Source organism: Arvicola amphibius, chromosome 12, assembly GCF_903992535.2.
Source record: "Arvicola amphibius chromosome 12, mArvAmp1.2, whole genome shotgun sequence".
NCBI lineage: Eukaryota > Metazoa > Chordata > Mammalia > Rodentia > Cricetidae > Arvicola > Arvicola amphibius.
In genome coordinates, this window is record NC_052058.2 from 73,715,898 (window position 1) to 73,728,988 (window position 13,091).

Sequence of the window (13,091 nt, forward strand, 5' to 3'; positions counted from 1 at the left end):
AGAAGGAGCGAGAACATGAGGGAGAAAGTAAGAGGGGTGCGTTCACTCATGGAGACGGTGGGACAGAACTAATGGGAGATCACCAACTCCAGTTGGAATGGGACTGATGGATCATTCGACCAAACCCGTCTCTCTGAATGTGGCCAACAGCAGGGGGCTGACTGAGAAGCAAAGGACAATGGCTCTGGGCTCTGATTCCTCTGCATGGACGGGCTCTGTGGGAGCCTTCTCAGCTTGGTCGATCACCTTCCTGGACCTGGGGGGAGTTGGGAGGACCTTGGTCTTAGCATAGAGTGGGGAACCCTGATGGCTCCTTGGCCTTGAGAGGGAGGGAGGGGAGGTATGGGTGGAGGGGGAGGGGAGGGAAGGGGGGAGAAGGAGGGGAGGGAAGGGGGAGGAGGAGGGGAGGGAGGGGGGAGGAGGAGGGAAGGAGATGGAAATTTTTAAATATAAAAAAAAAATAAACCATGAGGGAAAAAAAAAGATATAGTAATCCTCCTGGATATTGGAAGTAGACACGATCGCCAGGCAAAATTGGGAACTTGAGGGTTGGGCGAGACTGGGCCAAGGGAAGATGGGGAGAGAAAAATGTGAAGGGGAGAATGGCGGGAGCTCGGAGGAATGGGGTGCTTGGGATATAGGAAGGGTGGATATGAGAGCAGGGAAGCATATATCTTAATTTAAGGAGCTACCTGAGGGTTGTCAAGAGACTTGACCCTAGAGGGGTTCCCAGGTTTCCAGGGAGATGCCCCCAGTTAGTTCCTTGGGCAGCTGAGAGGGAGCCTGAAAAGGCCAGTTCCTATAGCCATACTGATGAATTTCTTGCATATCACCATAGAACCTCCACCTGACGATAGATGAAGAAAATGACAGAGCCCCACATTGGAGCACCGGACTGAGCTCCCAAGGTCCTGATGAGGAGCAGGAGGAGGGAGAACATGAGAAAGAAAGTCAGGACCGTGAGGGAACCTCCAGCTGGCGACAGATGGGGAAGGTGACTGAGCCCCACATTGGAGCACTGGACTGAGCTCCCAAGGTCCTGATGAGGAGCAGAAGGAGCGAGAACATGAGGGAGAAAGTCAGGGAAGGGGGAGAAGGAGGGGAGGGAAGGGGGAGGAGGAGCGGAGGGAGGGGGAGGAGGAGGGAAGGAGATGGAAATTTTTAAATATATAAAAAAAATAAACCATGAGAAAAAAAAAACAAAACAAAAGAAAAAAAACAAACAAAAAAAATCATAAACTCTTGAAATGAAGGAAACAAGTCGAAGCCAGTGAGAAGAAACCCTAGCAAGGACACAATGTGAGTAGGTGCTTTGGGCATCAGGCTCTGGCTGGTGAAGGACCCTGGTCCTAGACTGAGGATAGATATCTGGTCAACTATCTTGACTTCAAGTGGGGAGGAAAACAACTGGCAGGATTTAAGGAGGGAGCATGGCTGCAGCCTCCACAACAAGTGTCTACTTCTAGCTCCAGGACCATGTGTTCCCACACTCCAACATGGTCACCTCAGGAGGATTTGCTGTCGGTCGTGAAGTGATGATACAGGAACCCTACAAGAATGGTGTCCACCACAGGGAGAATCCAATATGCCCAGCAACTTTTGCATGTACTGCTTTTTGAAGGATCCTTTTTTCCACCTTTAGGTTTAAGGTCACTCAGATGTACATCACCAATGTAGTACTGCTTTAGCATTTCCCTGGCATCAGGGGAGTGGTCAACATCTTCAAAGCTTTCCATTGCATCAACACCAGCTTGTTCCAGCAGAACCTCTTCCCCACCAGGGAGCTCGCTGAGGAAGCTATCGTAGACTCGCCCCTGGATCACTATCCACGACTCCTCCACGGAGTTTCGCTTTGCCACCTCCTCCAGCCAATAGTAGGTGACAGAGGGGTTACAGCCCTCGTCATTCCCGCCGCTGCCGCTAGCCTCTGGGGTCGCCATGGGGTGCTGGTCCCTCTCCACAGCTATCCGGGATTCGCCGGCTAACTTCCTTCAGGCCCGACCCGTGCAAGGCCCCACAAACCAATTCTTTACAGGTGTAACAAGGCTCTAACTTGTAGTTTTAACTGCAACTCTTCAGGCCTTTTTAAAATTGATTTTATTGAGTTATGCTTTTTTCTCTGCCCACTCCCTTTTTTGCCCTCCCATGGTTCCCATGCTCCCAATTTACTTAAGGAAATCTTGTCTTTTTCTAATTCCCATGTAAATTATACCCAATTATGTCTCTCTTTGAGTCCTCATTGTTGTCTAGGTTCTCTGGGATTGTAATTTGTAGGTTGTTTTTCTTTGCGTTATGTTTAAAAACCACTTATGGGTTAGTGCATATGATAATTGTCTTTCTGTATCTTGGTTACCTCACTCAATATGATGTTTTCTAGCTCCATCCATTTGCCTGCAAATGTCAAGATGTCATTATTTCTTCTGCTGTGTACTACTCCATTGTCTAAATATACCACATTTTTCTTATCTGTTCTTTGGTTGAGGGACACTTAGGTTGTTTCCAAGTTCTGGCTACAACAAACAATGCTGCTTCTGGCCTTTCATTATGTAAGTAGTGGTACAAGGATTTATCCACAGTGCATGAACTGCCTTTTTGGAGTTCATGCCCTATGGAGGAATATCTCGCTCAGCTACCATACAGGAGAGAAGGCGTTAGTTCTGGCTCAACTTGATATGCCGGACTTTGTAGTCTCCCCATTGGAGGCCATACACTTTCTGAGGAGTGGATGAGAGGTTGAGCGGGAAAGGTCGGGGAGAGTGGATGGAAGGGAGGAAGGGGGAGGAACAGTTGGTATGTAAAATGAAATAAAACCTTTTAAATAGAAAATTAAAAAGGAATAAAATAAAATATTTTATTTTATAGACAATAATGTCTTATACAGTTTTAAGAATTTTGCTTTATACACACATATAGAATTATATCAGTTTAATGATGCTGAACATTTATTTTATTAATTTTATAACTTGAGACTCTAATTACATAATTTCCCATTCCTTTCCTCCTTTGAAACCCTGCTAAGAAAGTCAAAAACCACATCCTTGAAGACTCAATAAAGTGACTGTCTAAACACGAGCTGCAGAAGAACAACAACAGACACGCTAAAGTAGACAGGGAAAACTTGAGGCCTCCACCTCACACTAAGTACAAGCAACTAAAAAAGACTGTGAGCTGGAGAAATAGGTCTTCCGCTAGGAACCTGAACCTTTAAAATAGGGACATACTGAATTTAAATCCAAATGACATAGTTCTTTTGTTATACCTGTAAATTTTACAAGTGATATGTTTCATGATATAAATATGTACTAATAATACAATCTAAAACTAGGTTGTTTATTTTAGACTGGTAGAAATGTCTTGCTTTAGGGAATAAATATTAAATTCTGCAAATATCTTTTGAATATGTCTTGCTATACTGAAGAAATGGAAATGAAAAAAATTTAGTCATTTCTCATGACAGGAACACTGTTACATCAGATTTGCCCTGGGCTTCGTTCTCAGCACTATGTCTATATGTACAGTGGAGGGAAAAGGTCACAGTGTTCAAACAGGTTATTGCTTTAGCTTAAGGACTCTCTCACATCACTTTAGATCATATTGCTAGACATAGGCTTTCTTTGTCATGATCTAAATTTAACTATGAATATTTGTGAATATAATTGATTTAATCTTGCCAATTAACCAGTGGTAAATCCTTTTTTCTCTTTATTTTACAAATAGGGATTGCCTAGTCTCCATATTCTTTTCCACAACATTCCATTTCACCTGCGATTTGTGGTAGTCTACAATTTATTTAACTGTTTTGTTGAAATAATATATCATATAAAAATTATAAATGTTTTTTAAGAAAAATTACTGACCATTAACTTACTACTTATTTGCATAAAGGTGGTATGAACAAAGACAAAGCAGTCTTTGTGGAATTCATGTTTTGAAATGATATAAATAATCCACTGTGTATTGGCTTGTCCTATACAAGATCACAAAACCCACTGTGAAATTTTCAGAAATTTTATGAAACTATTTTAAATAATACTACTATTAAAGTTTAAGTCAGATAAAACTAAAATGATATACTAATTCATGATATAACACTTACAATTAATCAACATGTATGTTGGTTTTAACTCTGAACCATGTTCACAAAATTATTTTTATCTACTTGTCAAGCTAAATAATAATGTAATGTTGGCCATATTTTTTTGAAAATGTGTTAGTCTACATTCTTTCTTGGATGACACAATATAGATACAATAGGTTATCTTGTAGCAAGGAATTGAGAAAACTATGAAATTCAAGGCTTGATTCATTGTTTGCTGAGGACTCAGAGTAATTAATACATGGAGAAATATTAATAATGCACTACAAACTTTGAAAGTCACATCTCTGTAGTCATTAGGAGAGGTATGTATACACTAAAAATATGTAAGAAAATATGATTTCTAGTAATTAACATTTTCACTTGATTCAGCAAAGCACTCATCCATGTCATTGATCACAAAATAAAATTCTAACCAACCAACCTGTGTTTCATTATATTTTTTCTGAATATCTAGAATTATGAACCAACATTAATGTTCAAAAGACACTCATTCATCAATTATGTGAATGAGACTGTCTTTGCTGAATTGCAACATCATCAAGCAGTTATTTGTAGGTCTGATTTTGTGAAATCATGATCCAACTACAAGCCTAAGCTTGCTAAAGATATGGTTAGGCAAAAATCAATAAAAACATTCTGCAAGAAATCAATTTTTTATATGGACCTACAATAGGGTACTGCATTTTATTGATGTTTATAAACTATGCCCTACATGTCCTTTATATCAATAAAACTTGCATTAAACTTGTCCTCTCTTTCAGAAGCTACATTAAACATTTTCCAGAAAACTTACGCAAAGGTTACTAGTGAATTCTAGATAGTAGAAAAGGAATGTATAGTTTAATAAAATTTGGTTAAAAAATATCTCTAAACTATAATTTAAAACAACATAAACAATTTCTATGATACATAGGTAAGTTCATTAAAAATTTAACAAATGTTTAACTTTAATAACAGGATTGTTTTGATTTTTTTTGAGATTTACTATTGCCACAGACTAACATAGGTCCCAATAAGCTGTTTCCTGGGTTTCGGTCTACACATTATATCTCCTAATAAGTATTGCTTTCAGTTATAAACTTACAACTAATGTTCAATACACTGTAAACATATGAGACATGGTAATGTCTCAGATTAAATTATAGAATATTAATGTTTGATGTTTCCCTAATCTGTCCAAGGCTCTTCTTGATGGATTCTCTGATTTTAAGAAAAAAAGCTGTTAGCTTTTCAACAAACAGGGAGTAATAGCAATGGAACAGCAGCAGTCTGTGAACCAGAGGCAGTATGGAACTAGAGCTTGCAATTCCAGTAAAATCAAGCAAATCCAGCCTGCCAATAGTGATGTAGGTTAGCAAGCTTCAAACAGATCATTTCTCAGTTAAATCTTCTCACAAGCCCCAGCCTGGTTAAAAATAATTGTGTAGCACATGCAAGGTTTGAAACTCACAAAACTCTTTGTGAAGAACATTGACCTACAGAAACTTTAATCAGTTTTGAGGTTTAAGATGAGTGGCTAAGGAATATTTGGTTACACAGCAATATATAATTAGTACAGGATCATGAACTAGACACAAAATTAAATTTACATTACAATTAAGTGATTGCAATAAGTACATCATACACAGTGATCTCCCTATCTATAATTATTGCTTATACAAGCTAAATTTATCTCAAAATAGAAAAATCTGATTCAATATGCTCTTTGAAATTTAAATACATAGTAACCATTTCTCTTATCATAGTGAGCATAAGGACTGGGCTGCGAAAAGCCATTCCATGTACTAGGGATTAATCCTGGTTCCATTGCCAATAGTCCCATAGACTGCCCAAGTCACAGAACTACTACCTTCATCAGAGGGCCTAGTTTGATCTTATACAGGTTTCCCATTTATAAGTCCAAAGTCAGTGAGTTCCTACTAGCTCTGGTCAGCTGCCCATTAGGGTTTCCCCATCATGATTTTGACCATTTTCTCATATAATCCTTTTCCCCCCTCTCTTTGGATGGATTCCAGGAGCTAGACCCAGTGTTTAGCATAGATCTCCTAATCTGTTTCCATTGATTACTGGATGAAGCTCTATGATGACGATTAGGGTCATCCTCACTGCCAGCATAAAAAATCCAAACAAGAAAAGCCAAATTTGACAGTGTGTGTGTGTATGTGTGTGTGTGTGTGTGTGTGTGTGTGTGTGTGTTTAGAATATTTTTTAAAGCTTTGTGGGTGCTTATATGGAAATTCCCATTCCATATTGAATGCCATATGTAATCAGACATTTCTCTCCTGCCTGCCTGTTCCCAAATACTCAGTAGCTGCTTACAAAATAACCACACAGACTTAATATTATTCATAAATGCACAACCATTGGCATGGTGCATTCATTTCCTACTCCTTCTGTACCTAACTGATGACTCCTGACTATACCCTTCTCCTTCCCAACATCCTTAGTTTGATCAACCCACCTTTACTTCCTCTCTGACTACTGTCCAACCTGTCATTTATTAAACCAGTTTGAGTGACAAATCTTTACAGTATACAAGAGGATTATTCCACATCATTTTCATCATGTATACAATTTATTCTGAAAGCTTTTATTACCCAGCCCTTTCCTATTTCTCTGCTACATTATTAATGTTCCCTCCCAATGTCACTTCCCCACATTCATGTCTTTTCAATTTATTTTGTGACCCAATTAGTTTATACAAGATTTTATGTAGCCAGGGTTTCAAATTATCTATTAGAACCTGGTTGTCTCATCAGTGGATATAAAACTGAAGGCTTTGTGAATTCCCCACTCTCAGAATCTATCAATTGTCACTAATTTCATTGGGGGGATAGGCTTTCTTCACGTTTTCCCCATCCATGACTGGCTGTTTACAGGAACTGTCTTGTATGGGCCTGTTGCTAGCAGTTATAGAGACTGTGATGTTCTAGTGTCATTCTCAAAATATACGTTTGGAAGTCCTCTCTGTCTTCCAATTTTTTTTTTGTTATATGTCCTGAGAATTGAAAGAGAAGATAGAAATCTCTTGATGAAGGGGGAATATTGAATGCCATTTATTCTCAAAATCTTCTGCAGTTATGAGCCTTTGTTCACTGCGAAGTGATGCTTTTAGGAATACGACTGAAATCAGCATTTTTGTATGTATCATGAATACTTAGAAAATTGCGTGATGTCATATCAGTTTAGTTAAAAATCAGTAGTAGGTTTCCTTAAGGGCCTATGCCCTCAAAAAAGTATCTTGTTAATGTTGTTGTGTTGAATTTCCAGTATCAGGATGAGAATTCCTGCCATTTGAGCAAGTCTAAAATTGAATCAGAGAGCAATAAACATTTTATTTTCACACAACTAAAATTATTTGAAGATGAGAAAATAATCCCTGCTGAAATACTTAACACTATGAAAAAATTGCTCATTGATATTTTGTTTCCTGAAAATTGCTATACTAAGGGAGCAATATTGTGCAGAAAGAACATTCATATGGATTTTGTACTTCTGTTGAATTATTCTTAAGTTGAGTAGCAAAGACTGAAGTTAATCAATATGACTCAAAATCGTTGTAAACGGCATCTATATTTTTCTCTGTTATCATTGACACCTTACAACTGTTGTGAGTTGCGTTTTTAAAATTTAGGTTACCTGTACAGATTGGAACTAGATAAGAATTTATATTTTCTTGAAACATTATGGATCTCCAGTGCTAATGGATCCTCAATTATGATATACAATAAAGTGAAATTTCTATATATTAGTGCTTTGTTAGAAATGATTAGGTTCAAGTACCAACTTCTTCAATCTCGCTTGTTAGTTTCTATGGAATTTTGTTGTAGAGATAAGCTCTAATACTACATTCTGATTCTAAGCCCAAGTTAGATTTTACTTTTTTAAGTTCTATATAGCCTTTTTAAATTTTGCTTATTTAGTATGCATTGCTAGCTTGCACAAGCATTCAGGTTTGTGTATGTGGCAACGCACAGATGTGGCAGTAGGAAGACAACTTGAAGAAGTAGTTATTTACTTCTGGATTTCATAAACGCAAGACTGAAATAGCACACTCTAAAAACTATGCAACCCCTTTTAAAAAGATATACCTAAAGAACAAGTCAGAGATAGAGAAAAAATTGACTATTGTCCTTTTCTTGTAATAATTATTTTCCAATCACTGACTCAGTTCACTAGCCAATATATTATATGGTGAGAAACAGTTCTTGTTCATTCAATGTTTGATATTTTATAGTATATTACATCTTATAATTTTCTCATAAAAACATTTTGATTCTGACTTGTTTTGATGTTTAATAGTGAGATATAAACCACGAGAATTTATTTTCTCTTAAGAGTACAGAATTATAGATTTGAGGTAATATCAAAAATACATATATATTCATGGTTACCATTCCTTATATTTTCAGGACTCTCTGTCCTGTCATTGACATGTAGCCTAAGGAAAGTAATTGAGGATTAAGAAAATAAGATATTAGTTTGGCAGATTAAGCTACAATTGTTTCTAGACAAAAGAATATGTAATAAAATTATGAGACATTTGTTCTAGAAGATGGATAATCTGGCATTGCACAGAATGTGAGGATCAGAGAGTTACAGTGCTTTAGGATAGTTTGAAATGGTCTCTTTATAGATCTACGCAGGGTGAATTATCATCACTTGTTGTTTAGTTTATGTTAGGAATGAGAAACTTAATGTGTGTTACTCCCCAGTAAGACCCAAAGCTAGTGACGCAGCTAAGAAATGATGGGAGGAGGAGATGTTGTCCTTCATGGTAGAATAAACATCATATTTATGAAAAAATAAAATAATGATGTTGGTGTTCATAGTGTATGTATAGACTCAGAGAGGAACTGGCAGTACCCATCTCTGTGTTATATCAGAACAAGCAATTCTATAATTCAGTGCTATTGGAGACTCTTTGGTATATATTAATGTATCTAAATGATACATAGAAATTTAAAGAATACAAAAGACATTATGTATATGGAATAATTAAAACTTGAGTAATAAAATTGTTTATAATACAAAAAGACAGGAAAGCTCCCATAAACAATAGAAATATCTCAAAATGAAAAATTTATGAAAAGACTACCAATAGTGTAGCATTATAAAGAAAAAAAAGACATCAGGGATGAGATTAAATATTTTTCTGAATGTTCTTCATTCAGGAAATGGTGACAAGAGCAGACAAAATGACAACAATTTAAAATTGAGAATCACCTTTAAAAACAGATTGCTTAGAAGAAATCTTGAACTATTGAGTTTATGTTATATATTACAGATTCTAATTAGTATTATTAATGTTCTGATAAAATATACTGAGAATATTTGCTTTAGGGCAGTTACGTAATTAAGCATACACATTCTGCTATTTAGTGTAGAAGTCACATAAGGTTCATTTTATAAGAAGGAAAAATAATTGTAGGAAAAATAAAATCGTATAACCACTTTGGAAATCAGTATGGCAGTTTCTCAGAAAATTGGGAACCAACCTACCTCAGGATCCAGCATATCACTCTTGGACATATACCCAAAGGGCGCTAAATAATACTACAAAGGTATTTGTTCTACTGTGTTCAAAGTAGCATTATTTGTAATAGCCAGAACCTGGATCCAACATAGATATCCCTCAACTGAAGAATGGTAAAGAAAATGTGGCAGTTTACACATTAGAGTATTACTCAGAGGTAAAAAAACAATGACATCTTTAATTTTGCATGCAAATGGATGGAAATAGAAAACATTATCCTGACCTAGGTAATCCCGACCCAAAAAAATGAATATGGTGTGTACTCACTCAAAAGTGGATACTAGCTATAAACGAAGGAATTTGAGCCTATAGTTTATGGTCCTAGAGAAGCTAAATAACAAGGTGAACCCTAAGAAAAACATATATTGATCCACCTGGAAATTGGAAACAGACGAAATTACTTGGCAAAATTGAGAGCATGGGGGTGTGGAGAAAAAGGAGGGTGGAAGGAGAAAATACGGAGAGAAGGGGAGGGTTGAGGAGAACTTGAATGAATGGGATAGTCGAGATGGAAGAAGGACAAAGATGAGAGCAAGGAAAAAGATATCTTGTTTGAGGGAGCCATTATAGAGCAGAAACTAGGCTTTAGAGAAATTCCCAAAAATCCACAAGGCTGACTCCAGGTAAGACCCTGAGCAATAGAAGAGAGAGGGCCTGATTTTGATTTGCTCTGTAGTCAGACTGATGGATATCTTGAATATCACTATAGAACCTTCCTCCAGCAACTGATGGAAACAGAGGCAGAGACCTGCATCAGAGCACTGGACTGAGCTCCCAAAGTCCAGTTGAAGAGTGGGAAGAATGAGAATATGAGCAAAGAGATCAAGACTATGATGGGTACACCCACTGAAACAGTCTACCTGAGCTAATGGGAGCTCACCAACTCCAGCCAGACTGGGAAAGAACAAACATAGGAACAAACTACTAGTTCATCTGAATGTGGTTGACAGTTACAAGGCTTGGGCAGATTGAGGGGTCAATGGCATATATATATATATACACATATACTTGCATTTTGGGAACCTACTCTCTTTGGATGTATACTTTGCTCAACCTGGATATAGTAGGGAGGGTCTTGGACTTTCCACAAAGCAATGTGCCATATCCTCTCTGAAGACTGGAGGGGTTGGGGTGGGAGGGTTGTGGAGGATATTGGAGGAGGGGAGTGAGTGGGAACTTGGATTGGTATTTTTAAAAAAAATTAATGAATTTTAAAAAAAGACTAACAGTTCTATGCTTCTATCGAAGGATTTATAATTTAAGATAATTAAAATTTAGATAGAGAAAACTAAATAGATTAAAGTTGTTTTGTATTGTCAATTTAAAAAATATTAGTAAAAATAAGTAGAATTATATTTTCCAGTAATTATTATTTAGAAAATAGTGGATACAACCAATATTGATTGTAATTTAACTTAATTCACTACAGTGAATTAAAACAAGGGAAAAAAGAAGATAATATGTATCTTAAAATGCTTATATTTCAAGGTAAAATATTTTAGTTATGGAACATTGCTTTACAATTATAGCTAATCACTATGAATTTCCTCTGGTATTTATTGTCACAATATTAATCACTATGATCACATTTTGTATAAATATGTATGTCATAACTATTCTTTGGGATTTAACCAGAGATTTCAGCAGTGATTAATTGCACAATCATTTTAAAGGATTAGCAATTTTCATAATGTCTCCTCCCTGACAAAGTCATGTGGATGGCATTTTAGAGAGTATGGAGTGGGACAGGTATATTTGTCTTCTATCCATGGAGTCAAAATGAATTCTTGAGTTTGTCTCCTGAGGCTACTGAACTCTTTCCAAGCTATGTCAAGTCCTAATGTCTCTATCCATACTTAATAAAAACATAATTTGTTAAAAAGCAATATTTTATCATAAAAATGGTATGGAGAAATGTATATGGCATCCTTTAAAAGAACAACAACTAAGCACCCAATTCTCAACTAAAGGGGAAAACATGACTGAAAAACTGTTAACAAAAATACATAAAATAAATTTATAATGTGGAATAGATTGTTTCTCTGAATTTACCAAATTGTAAGTTCTGACTCACAGGGAATGACCTAGAAAATTTAAGAGCATTTTCCTTAGAGACTAAGAGAATATGAGTAACAGATCTATCTATAGAATTCAGTGTCATGCACAGTTTAGCAGCTTGAAATTATATGGACAATACACACATATACCCTAAGCATTATTTTATTGAAATATTAACTCATTGTTATAAACTATATTATTTTGTGTATTTTTTCTACTAATTCTTTTTACTAAATACTTACAAAAAACCTTCAGTACTTTTAATTGCATAGGAAATGTAAGTAATGAAAAATACTGAATTCCTAAATACATCATATCTCTTCCCTATACTTTTATCTTTCTTTTTCTACTGACCTTAACACAAGCAATTACACACATGAGGAAGCAACCTATTACACACATGAGGACACTGTTTCTCCATATTTAAGTATCATTTTTCAGGATTTGTTATCGAAATCTCAAACTAAAGTTTACAATACATTCCAGTTCTTTAAAGAAGACAGTTCCTTACTAAAATTGTGAACATTTATGTTTTGCATAATTTTCAATTAAATTTTAGTTCATTGCCATGTATTTTAGAATTTTAAATGAATTTTGGTCAATAGGTAACAATCATTATTTAAACACATTTTATACAACAATTTCAAAAATAACTAATTTGAAATTTGCAATTTTTATAATAAATATGTTTTATTTTAGGTAAATTTACAACAAAAGTGTAAAATGTACATTACAATGAATATGGATCAACTTACCACAAGAATTACAAGAGGGTAGTAATATTATCAATAGAGCACAAATATACATCAAGACATACAGTCTTACAAAATAGTAGCCAGACCTTAATTTGTAAAATAGTGAAAGTAATTAAAAAACAATTCTTTGGTACCTGGAGAGATGGCTTAGAAATTAAGTGCACTGGTGTTCTTTCAGAAGACCCCTGTTCAATTCTTTATATCTATAGGATGACTCACAATCATTTGTACTCCAGTCCCAGAAAATCCATCATGTGCTTCAGGCCTCCGAGGATAATGGACACACGTAGTTCAAAGACATACAGGTAAACAAACAACAGTTTTAAAATTTAACATGGAAACCCTGTCTCGAAAAACCAAAAAAAAAAAAAAATTAACATCATTTTTACATAGTCTTCTATTTTACTTTTAGTTTTCTCTGGAAAAGTATGTAGAGATTTTTTTAAATAATATATACTTTGCAAATAAATTTATATTTATTAGACTATGCCAATTATTTAATATTTAAATGGATTTTTAGTCATTTCCACGTGTATCATTTATACTTCTGTTTAAATATTTGATATTATTATTATTATTGAAATAATAATTTTCAAAATTCTTCGTGTACTTTCGAAAGAAACCTTTCAGAGCCAGAGCCAGC

At 35.7% G+C, this 13,091-nt stretch overlaps 1 protein-coding gene across 1 annotated transcript; it reads right to left on the reverse strand.

Moving 5' to 3' along the window:
• Positions 1-1,488: 1,488 nt before the first annotated feature.
• On the reverse strand, positions 1,489-1,940 carry LOC119828136 (cytochrome b5 type B-like). Its single transcript, XM_038350208.1, has one exon. It carries the CDS (start codon positions 1,938-1,940, stop codon positions 1,506-1,508), a length of 435 nt encoding a protein of 144 aa, XP_038206136.1. The 3' UTR covers positions 1,489-1,505.
• Positions 1,941-13,091: the final 11,151 nt, after the last annotated feature.

Excerpts from the sequence above, each read along its gene's own strand:
- LOC119828136 (XM_038350208.1), bottom strand. The coding sequence starts at position 1,940 with ATGGCGACCCCAGAGGCTAGCGGCAGCGGCGGGAATGACGAGGGCTGT.